This window comes from Anarhichas minor, unplaced genomic scaffold (assembly GCF_050575085.1).
Source record: "Anarhichas minor isolate MPS153535 unplaced genomic scaffold, ASM5057508v1 ptg000027l, whole genome shotgun sequence".
Classification (NCBI taxonomy): domain Eukaryota; kingdom Metazoa; phylum Chordata; class Actinopteri; order Perciformes; family Anarhichadidae; genus Anarhichas; species Anarhichas minor.
In genome coordinates this window covers 6,668,654-6,689,720 of record NW_027466473.1, presented here as the reverse complement: position 1 = coordinate 6,689,720, position 21,067 = coordinate 6,668,654, and the positions used below count along the sequence as shown (strand labels likewise).

The following is a 21,067-nucleotide window of genomic DNA, read 5'->3' as shown; positions in this document are numbered from 1 at the left end:
TACCCGAGTACGGACTGGCAGGTATATTCACAGGTTCATTGGTTTGACAAGGTGCATACTGTTTAAATCACACCCTTTAATTGTAATGTTTTCTAAATATTAGGATCTGGAAAAGCGTATGGAAGATTTTAAATAACTAAAATAAAAACAAATAAGATAATGAAAAATGCATTTACTGTGTCACAAATAAATGAAAAATGCATTTACTGTGTCACAAATAAATGAAAAACATTCGGTTAAAATTACAATTATTTGGCTTTTGTCATTATCAACTGAGTGACGATTCATTTCTATGCCACGATAAAATCAAATCACAACACTGAAAACAAACTGAAAAGGTGCATTGTCAGTATTGTCCATCAGAAGACCGCATAGACCTGCCAGTACTAAATGCAATTGTCACTGGCGTGAGGTTCATGAGGAGGTGCGTGTAAGCTCCCAGCAACAAAGTACTGCTGTATAGCGGTTTTTTGGCTCAGTGATGGCAACAGGTACTGGCCCGAAAAAGCATCTCACCCTTACACAATCCCCCTCTTTTTATTAAGAGAATTTTATCCTTTCACTCAACATAAAGTCTAAAGAAACCGTATGATATATTTTATCGCATCCATGTGTGGAGAACCATCAGGAGGTCAGTCAAAAAAAGTTCAGCACGTCTTCAGGACTGAAGACGTGTGAGGAAGCCCAGTATGTACCCAGTAAGGCATTTTCAAAGGAATGAATAGGGGGGGCTTCTTTGAAAACATGCAGTTCCCCTTAATACATCCATGGGTGCAAGGAACTTTTCCTTTTTTTGATGGAGAAATGCACTGTGAATGCCAAAATTAAATACGACTTCTTATCAGCACTGACACAAGCCGATGGCAGCCATGACAAACTGTCACATTGCAACAGCTTCCTGTGAGCTAACTAGGGGATGTAATGTGGTGCAGGAAGCTGCATACATCTGGGTCATTGTTGATAAAGAATCAGTGTCAGCAGTGTTGGTTACAAAACACTGAGTGGTTTAATGCAGGAGGACAATTTGATGACATCTGATAAGATGTCCGGAAGGTACACTTGCCTGAAGGGTAATGCATGTTGCTGCATGTGAGCGTGTCCCACTGGCTAGCTAGCTCACGACGGTTACAGCTGATAACCAAGTCGTCGCGGAAGCGTAACGTCCACCTTCTGGTTCCCACTCAGGTGAACGTTAGCTCTGTAAGCACATGTGCCGTAGTTTTTACTACTGTTAGCGCTGTTTGCCACCGGCTCAGGTGTAGCCATGTTGAGAGCCGTTGAGAAGCAATCGAAACATTTAACAGACCTTTAACATATTTTCTTACACAGCATCTTATCGCCATGGCTTTACTTTTTAAGGCCTCACTATTGTTTAGAAAGGCTTTCTGTAGGTTTCTGTAAGGTAACCATCAAAGCACTGTCCCCCCCCATGTTCTTGGTAAAAGGACAGGTTGTTAAGCAACACACAGGAAATTATGCAACTAACACTTGATAACGTGGTACAAAAATACAGCAGAAACGGTTTGACTTCAGATCAAGGATACATTTAATGTCCTGACTGGATTATCTGTGTTATTTCCAACTAGCGTCTCATTTCTAATGCTGTTATTGTTTTGTTCTGCACTAACGCTCTGAATTCAAGCAAAACGAAGGCCTGCGTGACTCCACTTAATTACTTTTTCCACGTAGTTGAGCAGATGCTATTCTCACCACTGCTGTAACCTCATTACCTTCAGTTCTTCTTGAAACATTAGCAATCATCTTTTAGAAATAATTGACGACAGTAGTTTACAACCTGCCAGTCATATTCTACACCACGGTAAGAAAGGTTACAATTTCGGGCTCCTTCGTTATCTATAATATATATGGAATTGCTTTTTTTAGTCTCCAAGGGTGCAATGTCAGTCTGTCTCTCGGTTTGTACACCGCTTTGGTCCAGACCGAATTATCTCAGCAACTATTGGATGAATTGCCACAACACGTACATATATTCATTGTTCCCAGAAGAGGAATCCTCCACGGAAAGATGATGAAACTGGAATGTAATAAATACAACAATGACAAAATCTTAATAACTTCTTTCAGGAACTGCTCTCAGGAACCTTAATCACTTAATGGTTGAACTCTCAAGTTACCATGTGCCTGGACATACTCGGAGCAGAGAAGAGTCTTGACACTCAAGCCGTTAAGGTTGAGTCTACCATGTTTAATGACCCCACCTTTCCTAGATTGCGAGCAGCTCCAGTCCTGAGGGACACAGAGACACATCACATTTTTAATAACGATATGCTAGTCCTTCTTAGTAAGTCCTTGTATTCTATATATATATATATCTTTTAAATCTACCTCAGAGTAACAAACTTGCCGCATTGGCAACATCGAACAGTGGAAACATCTGAGTTTATAAAAGTTATGTGTAGTTAAGTTCGTGATAGCCAATGCTGTTTACAATCCACATATCATCTGGATGTTGATTGTTCTGCCCTGCAGCTTTGATCTTAACCACAGCTCAGACCACACTCCTGTTTGTCCAAGAGGAAGAACCAATTCCCTCCCCCTTTCTCTTGTCTCTCACACAGGACACTGATTTGTGCTGAAATGTTGAAATTCATTTTATCCATTCATTTATTATGCATATAGGTACACATGTACTGTATATCTACATAGTTCTGTCCGTCACAGCTTCACCTCCATCTGCCCATCAGAGCTCTCAGGTGGAAACAATACAATTTCCAGATCTAAATGAGTTCAATGTTTCTCGGCAAAATAAATTGAAGTCAGGTAATAAAATAATCTTAGATAGAAATATCTTAGACCTAAAGATCTAAAAATTTAAATTTAAATCAAAACTAATATAAATATAAATCTTCCCTGGTGCTTCTCAAACTCTCAACTTCTAAACGCTGCATAAATCCTTTGTGTTGGAGAAAGGTATCATACCGTTCTTAGTTATAACTTGTATCACTAAACCTGCATATAATCTTAACCCTCTTCCCAGGAAGAGGCTGGGAACGTGGCCTTGGAGGGTGCAGCGGCAGACGGAGGACGACATCTGCGAGGGGGAGAGGAGACGAGATAATGCGCATATATACTCTGTTTTGTCTATTCATTGTTGTTAGACCTCCGAACCATCCGTGGGGAAAGAGCTCTATCCATTCAGCTGAATTATTATTAGTGTCTGTTCAATAAATATATTTTTATATTTTAAGAGTTTTCTCATCTCGATTATTTCTCACCGGGAGGTTAAAAAGATTATTTTCCACCACACTTTGATCTCAATGTTATGTAAAAATGTCCATCGACAGATTTAATTGATAGACATCAATCAATGATATAAGTCACTGATACCTGGTCACATGCAATCCTTTTCATTTGTTTGTGGTTCATTGTTTTTATTTACATATCTTGATATGAATTCATTATAATTTATTAAATCTGCTACCAGCAACAACGCTACACTACAGAGCAGTTTAGGTTATTATTTTAGATGGTCATACAGCCCCCCCCCCCCCCCCTGTTTTTGCAATCCTGCCAAATCCTTGTAATCCGACCAGATTCTCAGCATTGGCCATTTTGTGGCGATTCCTGTACATATTGATTTGGAATGGGCTTTAACCAGATTTAGGTTTGGATTTTAAACACGATTCCAAAAGAAGATGTTCTATTTGCTAATCTCTGGAGATTAGAAAGTGAGAAACACATTTTGCAGACGGGAAACCTGCTCTGTCATATTCCAATTCATGCATACCAAAATGATATTCTATTATCAATGTGCGTTTCCTTTCCCCTAACGAAGATTAGAAATGCAAAGCACCTTGCAGTATATGACAGGAGAGAAGGTGGACATTTATGAGAGAGCTGAGAAACCCCAAAGTGGCTTCCACACAAAATGATGATAAAACATAAGAGGGCTTAATGTCTGAAAACGGTGACACGAGAGCGGGCAAAGCTGAACCGTGGAATACACACTGTGTGTTTGTGTTGGGCTTTTGTGGTTTGAGAGAGAGAGCGAGAGAAAGAGAGAGAGAGAGAGAGAGAGAAAGTGGGAGGGAGGAAGTCCTACACTTGAGGACTTCTCATGAAGTGCGTCAGACGTTACTTATGAGAGGAGGCAGAGAGGACCTTCGCCACCAGTGAGGAACTAAAGCAGAGGTGACCAGGAGGCGAAGCAGAGCGCTTGCAAGTGGGGCAAAGAGAGAGAGAGAGAGAGATAGATAGAGACCCTCCTCTCTGCAGGTCCAGCCGATGAGAGAAGATGAAAAGCCAAATCGCCGACGCCTTCGCCGACTTCTTCTACGAGTATGAGACCCCGCGCCAGGTGCTGGTGAGGAACAGGAAGGTGGGAGTGGTGTGCCGACTGATCCAGCTGTTGGTCCTGGCTTACATCATCGGGTAAGATCATCTCTCGTTTCCTGTAGTGTTCAGAGGGGCAACAGGAAGCCTTTAGTTTGCATTGTCAAGTTCCAACTTGCGTGAAGTGAGAGTGTGTGATGCAAAATGACCTTTCAGAGTGACCCTTCAAATTCCAACAACTTTCTGTTGTTGTTGCTGGCTGGGTTGTTCTTCAGTGGCATAACCCTGATGTCTTAATTCTGCTTACATGATTTAAAAACAAATCATCACATGCTGTTCAAATTGTTAGAAACACATCATTCATAAAGGCAGACTTCTTATTTGACTCCTGGTGGGTGCCACCAATGGTCAGAGACACTAACTTGTAACTTGCCAGGTATACTGTTGACACAGCAAATAGGAACTGCAAACAGACATGAAGTAGTGACAGATTGAGTCACGGCAGAAGGGGCAAGAGCATATCTTGATATCTTGTTATCTGCGCTTCTCAAGTCGAAACACAAAAAAACAGCATGCTTGTTATCTTACGCACGCTACAGCTCACAACTCATGCTTTGACATGTTGGAGTTCCTGGATACTCATTGTGTGGAAGGGTGCATTTCTGTTTTAGTTAGTTGGAACCTACCCACTGACCGTTTGTGCATGTCTGCACTTGTGCGCGAGTGCGTCTTCACCTCTGTGCAGCAGAACCTGAGGAGCGGCTTGTGATGAAAACAGGCTGAGACATATGCGCTAACACACGTAACAATCAACTGCTGCCCAATTCCATGCCAAGCAGGCACGGACACATGTTACCTTCTGCTGGTGACGCGGACAGAAACACGTGACAGAGACGGACACATTTAACGATATCTTCTCTATTATAATATTAACAAAAGTGCAAAAGTGGAACGTTGTAGGCGTTCCACTTTTGCTTTCTGTTTGGGGTCCATATCTTTGGTCATGGTGCTATAATCTTGACACATGTGGATGCTCATTTTTTTTCAGTTCATATCTTGAAAAGTCTTAAACTGGTAACTGTGAAACAGGATTGTAGTTTCCTCTGTGAGCTGATATTGAAGAGAAAGAAAAGGGAACAGCCACGGTGACATTCAGAGCTTTTGTCTCTCTTGGTATTAAGGGCTTCCGGTGCATGACAGAGCTCCCTCTTCTGCTGTCACAGCACCTGTCACGTATCTTTTTGGTGATGGGCATGAAATGAGATGTGATGATGAGGCTTCTCCTCCTCGGGTCGGAGCAGAAGTCGCAATGCTCGAGCAGTGAACCACGGGTTGTCAGGGATTTTAGATTTCATTTTAACCTTAGACTTGGTGCAAATGTATTTAATATTCCTTTTAAAATGTATTTCAATCTGCAAAATATATGAATTTATTGTCGTTGTTTGTACAGTTATTTTATGGATATATTTTGTGCTTTCATTAACTGACAGATTCATTCTCGTGGATGAAAACATGTGCATCCTTGGCCTCCTGTTTGCGTAGATCTCACAAAAAAACTAATCCACACATGAAAGTTTGTTTTTTTAAATATTTGATAAATCAATTTGAAGTAAGTCTCTTCCTTAACCCAGAAAGCAACGACTAATTTAACGGAGAACAGCAGCCTCGGCCAACCGTAATTAATTCTCGTCTCGTCACTTTTAAGTCGACAAAAATGCCCATCTCCTGTTTGCATTTCGTCGTGATTAGTTCAAGTGTGATTGTCTTTTTGTTCATTCAACACTAATCTCAGAGCCACAGTATGGTGGGAAGAGCCCCCCCCCCCTCCCCCCCCCCCTCCTCCTCCTCTCTGCTCTGCTTCTGTCGGAGCAGATACAGATCTCACTTAGACCGCTGTTTTGGGAGATTCCTCCATTATTTCACGCTCATGGGTTTCTTTATTCCATTAATGTGCTCTATTTTTCTTTCCTCCTCTGCCTTTTGAATGTAAGAAAAAAATGTAAGGATTTGATCTGCCTGACTGATAGAAGTTGTGGCTTTAGCGGTTAAACTCATTGTGCAAACGCTACCTTACATTCCAGTCTGCAGTTTGAAGGATGTTTCTGCTCATCTGTGGAAGGTTCTTTCACTGTGCACGGACAAATGAACCGCACATGCTGCCCTGTAGGCTTTCTGCTGGGGGGGTAATTGCTTTTCACACAATATATAAAATAGCTCTGGATGTGCGGATTGCACGTGTTTGTACATACAGTATCTTCCCAGTGCACACCAGCTGTTATTCCTATATCTCCTGGGCAGAGACACATATAGGTTAGAGCCACACAAGGAGTAGCTTCACTCTGTAGAGATTTACTGTGCCCGAGTGTGACCAAAACAAACCTGAAATGTTGAATCTGTAGATCATCACCTCAGGAGCAACTCAGATCCTTTTGCTCAAGTAAAAATACCAAGAAAAGAATGAAGACATACTAAACATCCTGCACTCTAAATCCCATCAGCAAGATGTATATGTTAAGGAATACAAGTAAAAGTACTTGTCCTGCATACAATTGGACACTAACTGATATATTATTATTAATAGATTGTTAATACGGATTTATTAATGTGTAAGCAGCATGCCACTGTGCATCTGCTTTATGTACCGTTAGGTAGTTTAGTGCAGAGATGCATCTTGCGAGATGATAAATGAGAGAGGAAAGAACTGCTACTTACAATATTCTCTGATGTTTTCTCTAATCTTTGCATTTTCTGTGAGACTTTGAATAATTTATCCACTTCGGGCCTCAGACGGTCATTTAAATGAAACAATGTGAGAAGTTTAGAAGGGAAACGCCTCTTTGTTTGAACTGCTAACAACTCTTAGACATCTGAAACATGACAAGGAGCCGCAACTGGCAACAAGCCGAAAACATTGGGAACCGCTCTTTAGCAATACATTCTATTTCATAAGCTAGAAAGTGCAATGTTTCCCTCTGAAATGTGGCAGAGTGGAAATATAAAGTAACATTAAATGGAAATACTCGAGTACTTTACCTTTAAATTGTACTTAAAGGTGGAGTCAGCGATTCTGAAGAAAAAGGGATTGATATTTGAAGTCATTACCCAAACAAATATCCCCCTTTCAGATTTACCAGCTCAGTCGCCAGAAATGTTGGTTTTTGTTTGTTTCCCATTTTCAAAGCCAGAGCTGTAAATGAACAGCGCAGGAGATGTTCTCCGAGTTTGATGAAGTGTATGGGATTAGAATTGCTGACTGCACCTTTAATTAGAGAAAATTGGTTATTTTCATCACAATCAGTATTCCTGGAGGAGGATACAGATTGAATCTGTTTGCACTGATAAACATGGAAGCTGCCATTTTAATATGACATTCAGATTCCTCAGAATCACACGCCAGGTAAAGTTTCATTATCGCTCACGGGCAACGATCAGCACTGCTAAACCACAGCTGTAGTACAAGGGCGGTACTCATTTTACTGTTTCGGGGCAATAAACTCTCAAGAGAAACTACTGAAGGGGACAGCAAAGGTGCTGCCAAAAGTGCTGTTATAAAAGTTAAAAACATATTAAATGTACAAAGAGGAAACCCTAAAACATACTGGATAATTGGTACTTAACTAAAGGTTGAAAGACTTTAACAGTTTTTTAACAGTCTGAGATTTAATAAGTCAGATTTGTCTTCGTGGTGGTAAAGGGATGACTTCCAGAGTACAACCAACGTGACATTGCACAACGACAATCACTTTGCACATGTGTCCCCGTCAGGGATGCTGCTGGCATGTGGGACTGCAGCGCAGAATGTCCACATCACTACTATACATGCCCTTGCCTGCGGGGGGGTTGCACGGCTGACTGGGGTGGAGCAGGAGTCCGAGGTGCCGACGGACCTGATACGATGCTCTCTGTGTCTCCCACAGGTGGGTGTTCATCTACGAGAGAGGCTACCAGTCCACAGACATAGCAGTGAGCTCCGTCTTCACCAAAATGAAAGGAGTGGGCTTCACGGAAGTCAACGGAAGTGGGAGAGTCTGGGATGTGGCCGAATCCGTCTTCCCACCGCAGGTTGGTCACTGGTTGCCCGCTCAGCGTACGACTCGCGATTGGTCAAGAATTTGTTTTGCACCTGGTACAAGTCACTGAGCATCGTTGGGATTGTAGTAGATCTGGGTCAGAGTCAGATGTCGTGAAGTCAGCCTCCACAGCCCGTGATAATCAAACTGTCAGAGTGAATAAACATCAGGCTGAGTCAGACCAGCAACGTCGAAACGCTTTGAAGAAAGCTGGTCAGAGGTCAGATCGTGACAAAGTTCGAGGTGTAGTCGTGCTTTTAAAAACATCCGTGTTGGCTCGATTGTTAAGCCATGATCCAAACAGTGGCGACACTAGGATGCAGCACACACACAGACTGAAAGTCTATTTGGCCTGGATGATAATCTGGTTTTGTCAACATCACGGTCCGAATCAGAATCAGAACCGTTTATTGCCATGGTATGTTGATCATACAAGGGATTTGAGATGACGGGAGAAGTGCAGAACATTTATCGATCAACAACAATCAACATAGTGCAAAGGTGTCTCCCTACTTTCCAAAAGTCGTTGCGTGCATCCTGTAGAGAACTGATCAAACAACCTAACCAACATACTGTATTTATATATGCATATATCTCTGTTTACCTAAAATGTTGCCGTGTCCTGTTATCTGTGGGAAAGAATACAAAGAGACACAGTAATGAGTGTCGTGTTTGCTTTGAGATTTGGGTGTGGGCCTTTTTGTAATTTGGAGTGGGTTTGGCACAAGGTTTGATATGATGAACCCAACCTACAAGATGAAAAGGTCTCTTCAGAGATAATGCCTTACACTTTGATCACTAAGTTGATCTCTTTGAACGTCTGTTCTGAATACGAGGATCAACTCAATGGTCAACAGCATGAGCATTATATTGTGGTAGAGCCCTCCAGCGAAGAACGTGTATTGTCCAACGATTCCTTAAAGGTTAAAACGCACCATGAAAACAAACAACGCGTGACTTTTTGGGACTGATTAATGTTTGAAGGGCTGTCTGACATAAACTTTAGCCTGGTGCAGAGCAACTATTACATTTTATGGCATATATAAAAGAGATTAAAAAATGTAACATATTACTTCTTATGATCCTCAACCTCAGGGAGACGCATCTTTTGTGGTGATGACAAATTACATCATGACTGAAGGTCAGAAGATGGGAAAGTGTCCAGAGGTAGGTGGAAACGCTTTTTTTCCCCATCGTCTCTCCTTGTCCCTCTGACTTCAACACTTCCATAAATAGTCAAACTAAACAGGAATTCCAAGATTGTTTCTGTAAGTGGATAATTGTGTAGTTGTCGAATAGCGTCTTTATTTCCAACTAAATGACCTCAAGATGACATAAACAGCAGTTTCTGTATGCTGCCAAACATCACAGTGAATGCAAAACTTTGTTGTTTCCACCCACTGACCCCAATCTCTTTGTTTGCAACAGCTCAAAGGAAAGCACAGCTGCAACTCAAGCTCTGACTGTGATGGAGGGACTTTCAAACGTACGGGAGATGGTAAATCCTGACGGCCCGACAGTGTGGGATATCAGCAGTCCTCACAGAACCGTCTGCCCATCTGTGGCCTAACTCAGATCAGTCCAGGTCTTTGGCTCTCTGTCGTCTGGTTCTGTTCTCAGCCCTTCTCATATTTGAACATCGTATAGCCATGTCACAGGAACCGAGATGCATCAAGGGGGAGTTAGAGAATCATGCACGGTTATGGAGCGGTGTTGTTTGCAGACAGGGTTGTGGCTCCTTATAGGACGAGCTCACACAGGAACTAAAATACAACCGTCTGAGTCAGCTATGGTAAACATTTAGATGTAGCTCGTGCATTGCACTTATCCAGCGCAGAGATTAAAAAGTGACGGATTATCAACAACCTCAGTCATAACAACCAAACACAGCATGATGTGTTTGTGTGTGTGTCGGGGGGGCACGGCTTGTTGAGCATTGAAGTAAAACCCTGCCTTAAGCAAGTAGACACATGCATGTACTGTATATACAATCGCAAATGTCACAGAGGAGCCAACACAAATCATAAGCACACAGAGACATTAAATGCACACAGAGACATTAAATACAATCAGCCATTCAGACAAGAGCTTCTTTAATAGGTGCAAACACAGCAGGGCCATTTCAAAGAGCAGTTACATACATTTTATTGTCCTCCATCTGTCCCGGGGTTAACATCGGAGCCTTTGAAGCCCTTTGTGCCCCACATCGACTTTAATAAGACCAATGTTAGCCAGAGCTTTAGATCTGTCTGTTTCAGACCAGTCAAATTCACCTCGAGGTGCCAGTATCCCTTGAGAGGCGGCTCGCTGTCTCTACGCTCGTGGACGAGTAAACACGGGGGGGGGGGGGGGGCGACCCCGTAGCCGAACAGACTGTTGGGCTCCAGTGATCGGTCAGAGACTGGAGCTGCTAGAACAGTCCGTGAACTCAACCAGCACTCGATGAGAGTGACTGATAGCGACAAAGCTAATCACATGGAGAAAGATTCTATGTTAGGATCGGGGCGAGATAAGGGAAAGAGCTACTTCAGCGCTTGCTTGCTTTTGCGCTTGCTGCTGATGCTAATTCAAGATAGCGCGATAAAAGTTAACGTTAGAGCCCTCCAGTCCTTCTTTTCCCACTGCTACTCTAAAAGAAATACCCTTTTTGAAGTGTCTGGTGACGGTGATGAACTCTAGCGTGTGTGTCTCTATTTCAAGGGCAAATGACGGGAGTGTGCGTGAACACCACTCAGACCTGCGAGGTGTTGGCTTGGTGCCCCGTTGAGGACGATCACGACATACCAGAGTATGTGGACACACTGAATTATTCAAACTGCAAGTTCAAAACTGACTTGCAACGCACGTGACGATTGCATTTGTGATCATTTTCTGTGCCGTCGACCATCTGGAGTACATAATTGTCGGCCCATGAGAAATATCATTTGTGAGGATTTCTGCGCCTCAACGTGCTGGATTTGATGCTCTTCTCTCTTCTCTTCGTTCCCATCTAGTCCTGCTCTGTTGATGTCCGCAGAGAACTACACGCTGTTCATCAAAAATTCTGTAACTTTCCCCATATTTGACGTCTCAAGGTGATTACTTCATTCATAGTATATTAATTATAGCTCAGCAGATGCTACAAATGTTTCCAAAGGCAGATAGATAAATATAAATGTTGCATATGATGTCGCAGCTTCATCCTGTAGGATAATTAATAGTAAATAAAAAGAAGAAACAAAAAAACAACGACATTTACCAGACAGGTAAGATCTGAATTGCATTATGGGAATTGTAGGATCCTGTGTTTTTGACTCATTCTAGGAACTGAAAGTCAGGATATTTCGGCTTCTACTGCACTAATTTGGACTTTTCTTTTTTAAATGTTTTTCCCACAAGTCCTCAGACTTTTTGAAAGTGTGACACTAAATCGCTGGAGTACATCTTTAAGTTTGAAAGTTTTGCCATGCCAGAGTTTCAAACTCTTGTTGTTGGCAAAAGCAAGCAAGCAAAAGTTTGTCTTAAAGAAAATAAATGTCTGAATACTTTTTGTGCCTTTAATTGAGCAAGTCAGTCAACCATATTGTTGGACTCAGTTTTACTTTAAAGATTTAAAAAAACAAAACGGATCATGCAGAAATCATATGAACAACAAAGTGCACTTTGAGGTTATTGTGTTTGTCTTGTAATTTCAGGAGTAACCTGGTGGAGGGTATCGATAGTCATTACATCAGGAAATGCCTCCATGAGCCAAACGATGCTCCACTGTGCCCCATATTCAGACTGGGAGACATAGTTAAACTGTCTGGCTTCAACTTCGAAACAATAGCCCGACTGGTGAGTCGGCTGATCTTTACTCAACACTGACTGGGTAGATGAATTGTTCTGGTGGAGAGGTGTTTTGTTTTGTTCCCCCATGTTATATTATAACACATGATGTGCTTGTGTCCTGGCAGGGAGGGGGCATTGGTATTGTGATCGACTGGACATGTAACCTGGACTTTGATGTAAAACACTGTAAACCAAAGTACTCCTTCCACGGTTTGTACGGAAACGCTGATGAGACCGACAAAGCCAGAGCTTCAGTGGGCTACAATTTTAGGTGTGTATACTTCCCTGAACTGAAACAGACTCAGGTGTTTTTACACTGCAGAAATACTTCTTATATGATGTGAATATTTTGGGAAATACACTTATTTGCTTCCTCGCTGATAGTTCGATGAGAAGATTCATACCGCTCTGCGTGTTGAAGCAGAAGCCAGCAGCGGGTTAGCTTAGCTTGGATTAGCATAAAGATCAGGAAACAGGGGGGAAACAGCTGGTCTGGTTTTATGAGGCGTACATAACGCCCCATAAAACCATAAAGCTTTACACTACACTTTTTTGGACATATTAAACAAACAATATAAAACGTGTTAATTAGCGTGCGCTTGTAAGTGGACTTTGTTACCTTTGGACACAGCTAGGCTAGCTGTTCGCGCCTGTTTTCAGTCTTTATGCTAAGCTAAGCTAATGTTTGCTGACCGTTTGCTGACAGACATGAGAGCATCGATCTCTTCATCTGACTCTCGGCGTTGTGTACAGGAAAGCGAATAAGTGTATTTCCCAAAATGTTGAGCAATCTTTTTAATAGAGGTTTGATACTCTTAAGTATTGGCAATTTCCTGCTCCAGTGTGTTCAACTAACTGACAAATGGCAACAAAATACTGCAGATGGAAATGTCTATCATGTTGATATAGCATTTGTTTGACACAGAGCTGCTCTTTTTTTTATTTTTTAAATCCCATCGGCTTCCAGAAAAGAAGCTCTGTAGCAAGTTTATAAAGAGCTAACGTTAGTTTAGTGTGAAAAGGTCTATAAACCTTAGCTAAATTACTTTAGCTACTCAACCGCCTTTTATAAGACATTTTAAAAGCTTCAAAATGCACGAATCGCATCCAATTATGACCAACCTTTTTATTAACAGTTCGTTCAATTCTGACGGTTTAAAAGCCTCTGTGTTTTGCAGTGGTTTGAAGCTCCTAAACGATATAATCTCATATATATATATGATAGGGAATATGTGGGGAAACGCAAATATTTACCAAAGACAGAGGCACGTACATTCTATGTAACATACTGTGATCATCCTCGTGGCTGTGTGTAGGTATGCAAAGCATTTTTTGGAGGACAAGATTGAGAAGAGAACCCTTCTCAAGGTGTTTGGCATCAGGCTGGACATCATCGTGCACTCACTGGTGAGTAACACATCTCAACGTTTCTAGTCGGATGAATTACTCAAATGCTGAATCATCTGTGCTCCGTCCCTCACAGGCCAGAAAGTTTGACATCATCCCAACACTGACCGCGATAGGCTCTGGTGTGGGCATCTTTGGAGTGGTATGTTGGAGCCTGACTGCCTGCCATCATTGATTTATTATCCGCGGAACACTTTGAATACAAACTGAAATAACTCTGACGTTACAGGCAACCGTGGTGTGTGACCTGGTGCTGCTCTATTTGGTACCGAAAAGAGAATTTTACCACAACATGAAATTCAAACAGACGGACACATTTGTACCGGTAAGCTCCGTGACGCACATGCATCCTGTTGTGATTGTGTAACTTCAGTTTGAACACAAGATGGCAGCAGAGAGGCCTTTAACGGAAGCAATTCTTTATCTGAACATCTTTTGTATGCATTTCAGTTCTTGTGAAGGAACTTTACATAAGTCAGAACTAGAAACCCCCCCCCCCCAGCACACAGGAGCAGTCCCCTTCACATTAGCGCTGTGTTCATACCCATAACCAGGGGCGTTTCTAGGATACAAAGAAGGGGGGGCTTAGCCCCAAGGGGAGTGTCATGTTTGCGCGCGTAGCGTGCGGCAATTGTTTTTGGGGCCCATTTGGGGCCGCGGATATCCATTGTTTCAGACAGTTCATAGATTGGTTCAATCAGAAAGAGTGTGATTTTGCTCTGTAGTTCAGTATATGATAACACAAGAGACAGAATTTGAGGGTCATAGTGGAATTTCACAACACAAATATGAACTTTTCTCAAATAAAGAGAGAGAAATAATTTTCCTGCTTGTAAAGGAAAGACGGATAAACTAGCTTTCATATCCGCGTCACTCCCAAATCCTAATTCTTAAAGGGACCGCACACAATGGATGGAGAATGGACCTGACAGTGTCAACTTTATATCGTTAAGTATGATGATGGCTGTTGGATTGTAATTTGAAGGGGGAGAAAACATACAAACCAGAACGCACGCACATATGTAGCATGTTAGAGTTATAAATAACTTGTCCATGTGAGAAACAATAGTTTAATTTAATGACATCACCAAAAAAAATTATTATTTTTTTTTAAAGCAAACAATGCCAAATTATTTGGGGGGGGGGGGGGGGTGAAGAACATTTTAGGGGGTCAAATAATTTGGCTTCACTGGCATGTTGTCAACATTCACCGGCAGTGCAGGATCATCCATGCTTGTTCCACAGTACTATCTGAGGGCACTACCTGAAACAGTAGCCCCTCTTTAACTGAAACAGGCACAACATTTCTTTGTATTTGCAGCATGACAGCGAGTTGCTTGGTTTAGAAACAAGCCCCCATTACTCCCTCGAAGCAAATGCAAGAGAAGTCCAAGGCACTGGCCGGCCCGACGTGAGTGCACGTAGAAGTCTAGACAGTAGAGTAGAACCTCCACGTATTCTATGGTGTGATGTTGAGGAGAATCCTCGTTTTCGTCACGAGTGAGGTCTTAAATGGCTTTTTATCCAACAGGAACCAGAGTCTGAGGCATGTAGCACAGAAACAGAGTTACCCAAAGTAAGACTCATATTTATTACAACAAACAAAATCTTGTTTGCTTTTGTTTCTGTGATGGCTGATGTATTATTTATCCATTTCGTCCTGTAGCAGTGACCTGGGAGAAGACTTTTGAGGTGGTACTTTGGAGTACTGACGTGGGACGCTACAAGACACACACACTCTAAATGGACTCTGCATTGGACATAGAAGACATTCTCCGTGTCCTCCCTTTCTTCAGCATCTTCTACCAACAACATCCTCCACTCTCTTAACCTGAGTGACTGTGACTCTGTTGTATGTAGAGCTTTAATGTGTACCCTTTTTTTTTTTAAGGGCGTAGCTCGGTTTGCTTTTGTTTCACACTTTGGGTGTAACCTCTACCTCCACCATTATCCCTGCAGGTTAAAAGAACACGTTGGTGCATCTGTGTGTACAGGATTCATATCCACATCTCATCCATTGCCTCCATCTCTGTCACTGTCGGAGTGACTCATCTCCTGCATGCACCTTGTGATCTGCAGTTCAATAAAAGATGCACAGTAACATTAGTTGTTTTTTTGGTCCCCAGTAGTCAAACAGGAATACAGGCAACATGTCGAGAGAATTCAGATATTCTTTTTTTTTTATTCTTTGATTATGTCTAGGTGTACAAAAAGCATGCCAAAAATAGCTTCTTTATATATATTGGTACATATTTACATTGTAACAACTGCATTCAATAGGGACGTGCCATGCTTCTGTTTCTGTACGAGCGACGCGAGGACATTCAGAGAAATGCACGAGACGGCAGGCACCTTTAACACACTAACACACACACACGCACACACGAGGACAGTCACATGACGCACAGCAGCGATCAGATCGTCGCGTACAAACTCACTCTCCCACACTCCTTTGGATAGAATGATGATCTGACATCATGAGACATTATTCCATTCACTCACTTCCTGCGGTGTGACTACACTCATTGGCTCGTTTTGTTCTTTGTGTCACTACACTAAGGAAACTAAGCGAGAAAAAGTCAATAATGCACAATTTTATATTTATATTTCATTGGTATCTGGACTCAGATCTGTATCTAAATGGTTGTGCTGTTTTTTTCGAGAGAATCAAGTATGTGAAGTGTCGGGGATTCCTCCACAAAAAGAACTTTGCAGCATCGAAAGAACGTCAGACAGGTGACCTTTAAGTTGTGACCATTTCAGTGTATCAATACCACCTTTGGGAAAAATTCAATACAATTTGGCATGCGCAATCAGTTGATACAGTGCAGATGTCATTCAAATGTAGTCACAGCTAATAAAAAGAGCTGACGAGTATGTTTACAAAACTGACAAAATGACTGAAAAATGAAACCGGTCTCTAGCTGGAAATGGGCGTGGCCTATGTAGATTGGTCAACACCGTTTGGAGCTTTCTAAATGGCCACGTGCTAATGTTATTTTCCCATCAAATGTAATAGAAATCAGTTTAAAAGCTTTGGATGAATGTTTAACACGAAGAAAACGTCTCATCACTGCAGCTGTAGCAGCATTGTGTCACAGGTGGGAGAAAGTTACAGCAAAAATAAAAACAGTTTATAAAAAGAATCTCAAAAAACAAAAGTAGCAATGCTGCCACATGCAGAATGATTATCAAAAGCACAGGAGACTGTGAGGACAGACGGATACACAGTAAACATGGTCTTACAGGTGAACCACAGTTCTTTTCCTTGATCATAAACTATACAATACAGCTGGCAGGTACCAGTAGTGAGATATAATATATATACATATATAATATATATGTATATATATTTATGTCATAACTTTAATATGTATCTGGAAGTGGAAAAGTGCAAATATTTAAATATAAGCAGTATTTTAGTTTTTTTCAACAAGGTCAACTAAAACACATAAAAGCAGGGGAATGCCAGGAAGGCACCGACGACAAAGACGACAACAACATTGCACCGGCAACAAAGACGAACGTCCGCACAAACACACTAATGTAAAGCGGTGCAACTATTCCATCACACTGCTTAACCGTTTCTTCAGCTGGAACAGCCCTCAGTGCCTCCTTTCACTGACACCATCCTCAGCAGAGAGAAGGAGCTACATCAGTCAATGAATGGCCCTTCAGTGCAAACTGCATATACAACATTTCAGACAGGAATTCATCATCCTATACATATCACATACTCTTACTGAACAATCACATACAAAGTTAGACAGCTTCTGCATTCCCCGGCATGATCATCCACACAGTGTGTGAAAGGCTTTCTCATTCACATTGTACCAATCCCTCTGTGTTCTTTGTTTGCATCCTTCACCAGAGGACACTGAGGAAAAAATGAATAGAGGAAATGGAAAGCTGAGCCCCCCCCAACACACACATCCGTTTCTAATCAGCTACACTGTGTACGGCTCTGAGGTGGACGGGGAGGCGGCGTCGTTGTTGTTGGCAGCCTGGGCCTCGTCGTGACACGGCGGTTCAAGTGGCTCAAGGGACACTCTCTCTCGCAAACATTTATCTGAGGCAGAGCTGCCGCGGAGGCGGAAATGTTCTCATTGATTTGAGTCGGCGGAGATGAAACAGCCCACAGATTTGGCCTTCTTTTTACCACCTTGAATGGCAAACAAATGGCTAAAATATATTTTAAAAAATGTATAGTAATTTGTCATTCATCACCAACATGTGTGATCTCACCGGATTGCAACGCTAACAAACTAGTTATCTATAGGGACTGATTATCTACAGCGTATTGTATTATGGGCCTTATCCTTGACTTCTCAAGAGCTTGAGGGGCTGAAATCTCATTTAAATTCAATACAATTTATGTTGCATAACTGTACTTCTCGTATATATAAAAAATACAAATACTTTAATAATTTTCACAATATGCAAACATTTGGAGTGGAATTAACGATTCCCAAATTGATGGCAAACATAAAAGAGTGAAATCTAACTATAACACCAGCCTACTTCATATACGACACATCTAGCCATCATTTAAAAAACCTTTTTTGTTATGACGCTGAGGGAGAAAAGGACTTTTGGTCGGATAACATTTTGTGATCGGGGAAAAATGAGTCTTAAACAGTGACAGGACTGTTGTCCCTCTCATAAGACAAAGCTCACCTTTATGAGCCCCTGTGCACACCTGAACCATTGTTTGAGACCATTTGATTCCCTTTGTTTTTAATAAGTCTGCAAAGGGACAAAGGGAATATTTGAAATATCAATTTGGGGCGTTAGAAAATAAAGACCTTCCTCTGCTCTACCTCCCTCCCCCCTTTTACAACGCTCACCCTTTTTTGACCTCCCCTTCCCCTTAGGAGTTTTTAAATTTCTTGTGAAAGAGCACTCATTGAAGTTTATCTTGGACAATGACATTATTCATGCCTTCACATGTGCTCTGCATCCAAGACTGTTGTATAATAATACATTCTCATTTGTAAAAGGAAGTATTTAAGGTACAGGCCATCGGAGTAGTCCACGGCCCTTTTTTTTTTAGTTCAGTCTGTTCACACAACATTCACACAACCTCCAGTTTCTCTCGCAATTACTTCACATCTAATCAAATGGCACGGTAAGAAATGACAGAAAGGAGACGGCTAGAGAGCAGGAATCAGCAGACAAACGAGAGCGTGAAATGACTTTGAACACAGAAATAATTGCACATTACACAGCGGCGAAAGTCACTTTGAAATGTGCTCGAGCGTGGCAAAGTCGCTGTCCGTTCCGTGCGATGGCCCTTCGACTGCCGACTTCCTTCCTGTCAGAGAAGTTCACCCACCCGGGCCTGAGGACTGTGAAGGCGGCCCAGGAAGGACTACAGCTCCGAAGTAAAAGCTGCCGATGGCACGGACACGAGAACAGGGCTGTGAGAACACCGACGATACCTCGAGACATCTATGTACAATATTAATGACGTGAAAAATAAAATTTAAAAAGCCCTGTTTGTCACTGAAGAGACAATATAGGGTCATTAACATGCTGAAGTCTGTGATGACTACTCTCTCAGTCAGGCTGGCTATGAGCAGTCTGATGAGGTCTCACTGTTCATCTATGCAGACGAGTGAAATAAATCTGAGCTTGACAGTGTTCGTCCTACATTACAGTGCAATGCCCGCTGACAAATGTGTGCGTGTGTCTGTTCTTCAGCAGAGCTCCTCTTCTCGGTTCACTGATGCCAGTCACAACAGTAAGTGGTTAACAGCAGTTCACATTGTGGATCAAAGTCAGTGCCCAGAGAGTCCACGGTGGAGGAGGAAAGATGGAGGGGGAGAGAAAGGATGCTCCGAGGCTAACGAAGCAAAGACGATAGCAAGCCGGAGTTCGAGCGTAAACGAAAGCGATAAAGCGGGTTTAACAGCCGTCAGTCTGTCCAGTGTGTAGAACGATAGGCCTGTAGCGTGTCACTGATTTGAAGGAACATGTGGATGAAGGGGGAGAGCGCACGTGTGAAGAGTGCGCTCCCCCACAAAGCTCTGTGGAAAGACTCAAGAGGAGGGCTCGTCTTCGTGCAGGTCCTCCAGCTCTCCGTCTCTGGGTCCGTCTCCCGTGCTGCTCTTTCTGCAACAAGATAGAGAGACAGCGGTCAATATGAGCACTCCCACATATCTAAATGATGGTACTATTAAGGCCGTGCTTCATCTCTCCAAATGCAGCAAAACCAGAGAAGCGTTTTTTTGTCACATGATGAATGTCAAAAGACGGCATTAAATGACAGCGGCAGGGAGATGAGGGAACTTTGGGGGAGGTGACAGCCGGGGAAGGGTAAGGCTGCTCCATCACTTGTCATGATGGGAGGAGTCTAAGATGATGATGATGGGCGCGGCGGCTGGTAGATGTTAGACAGACAGCGTGTCAGACTGTGCTGCACAAAGTGTTACCTGAGAGAGGGGTGCAGTTTTAAAGTGGGCCGGAAGGGCCAAGAGTCCCTGCAGCACAGTGGGAGAAAAGATGGGTGAAAAAAAAAAAAAAAGGTCACAGGTGAGAGGGCAAAGGTCACCTCAGGGCAGGGTCAAAGGCAACACACTTCACCTCCTCAACCTGAAAGTGCTACATGTATGTGTGGCTTCGAGATTAGTGTCTTTGACTGCTCAGACAAGAAAAGCAAGAAAAAAAAGAAAATCATCTTTGTACTTTTTTAAAAACCTAATTTTTAAAGGGGCTCTCCACCAATTTTACAAATCAGGTCAAAATAAAAGTGGTTGAAACAGATAATAAAATGCTACGTGTGAGCCATATCGTTTTTTTTTTTAGTCCTATTAATCAATACGGTTTATAATTCATGGTGACATGAAGATCAAGACTCGGACAAACGGACTAAACATTTCAGTTGAGTTGAGTTTTTCTCCCTCCATTCTCCAGCAGGGGGCAGTGTTGTCTCAAACTCCCTTCACGTCCTCTGGAAACACCTTCACCTTAGACAGCAGCTCTCTGACTGCCTACAGTGCAACAGTGCAACCCTCGGCCTCGATAGAGGAGAAATCATCTAACAGAACCCCTCACAACGGGACATTAGAGCCGCCTCCTCCCCATTCAGCGCTACACTCACCACGACAAAGTCTGCCGGACACGTAACACAGATCACTTTCCCAACGGCACCTGCTGTACAGCAGGGCACAGCTATAGATGCTCCAGCTTGGCCATTGGCTGTACTGTTCATGTTGGAATTGCACGACGGGTCACGACGATTGCCCGTTTTTTTTCCCCCCAGTGATGCGTTCAATCCGTGTTACATAAAATTCAAGGTCAGCCTGAGGCACCGGTAGATGCAAAGCTGGATGCAACACACAAAAGAAACACTTGTAAAAGCTGGAAGCTTCGCTGCTGACAATGAAAGAATGAATTATGGTGCTATGGCAACGCAAAGCAGCAGCTGCTGCTGCGGGGCTGAATGTTAGTTAACCTGATACAGCAGAGAAGAGACAGGTGTGAAG

The 21,067-nt window shown here is 42.5% G+C and overlaps 2 protein-coding genes and 1 long non-coding RNA gene across 8 annotated transcripts in view; 1 reads left to right on the top strand and 2 right to left on the bottom strand.

The window, feature by feature from the left end:
* Positions 1-3,514: 3,514 nt before the first annotated feature.
* LOC142959810 (uncharacterized) lies at positions 3,515-5,260 on the bottom strand. Its single transcript, XR_012956255.1, has 3 exons — positions 5,150-5,260; positions 4,503-5,044; positions 3,515-4,412 (listed from the first exon to the last, which is right to left on the bottom strand). It is a non-coding gene; the product is annotated as an uncharacterized LOC142959810 (long non-coding RNA).
* p2rx1 (purinergic receptor P2X, ligand-gated ion channel, 1) lies at positions 4,080-16,741 on the top strand. 6 transcript variants are annotated; one of them, XR_012956253.1, is made up of 14 exons: positions 4,080-4,392; positions 8,211-8,355; positions 9,459-9,530; positions 9,792-9,861; positions 11,064-11,151; positions 11,357-11,437; positions 12,038-12,179; positions 12,299-12,444; positions 13,490-13,580; positions 13,657-13,722; positions 13,810-13,905; positions 14,902-15,156; positions 15,247-15,432; positions 15,540-16,741. XR_012956253.1 is itself a non-coding variant. In XM_076101278.1 (14 exons), exons 1-14 carry the CDS (start codon positions 4,256-4,258, stop codon positions 15,250-15,252), a joined length of 1,275 nt encoding a protein of 424 aa, XP_075957393.1. In that variant the 5' UTR covers positions 4,081-4,255; the 3' UTR covers positions 15,253-16,741. The 6 variants fall into 6 exon arrangements, 3 of the variants coding, with proteins under 3 accessions (XP_075957393.1, XP_075957394.1, XP_075957395.1); XM_076101278.1 differs by having other exon boundaries at positions 4,081-4,392; positions 14,902-14,991; positions 15,112-15,156; positions 15,247-16,741; XR_012956254.1 differs by having other exon boundaries at positions 9,792-9,849; positions 15,247-16,741.
* The window catches only part of camkk1a (calcium/calmodulin-dependent protein kinase kinase 1, alpha a), a 50,339-nt gene continuing 45,014 nt past the window's right edge, over positions 15,743-21,067 (bottom strand). Inside the window, exon 16 of the mRNA XM_076101277.1 lies at positions 15,743-19,694. Coding sequence (XP_075957392.1) covers positions 19,622-19,694 — 73 coding nt within the window. The 3' untranslated portion in view covers positions 15,743-19,621. The remainder of the gene's footprint in view (positions 19,695-21,067) is intronic.

Coding starts and splice junctions, on each gene's coding strand:
- p2rx1 (XM_076101278.1), top strand. CDS start 4,256: ATGAAAAGCCAAATCGCCGACGCCTTCGCCGACTTCTTCTACGAGTAT. Junction 11,152..11,356: donor GACGATCACGACATACCAGA/GTATGTGGACAC, acceptor GTTCCCATCTAG/TCCTGCTCTGTTGATGTCCG. Junction 11,438..12,037: donor CCCATATTTGACGTCTCAAG/GTGATTACTTCA, acceptor TTGTAATTTCAG/GAGTAACCTGGTGGAGGGTA.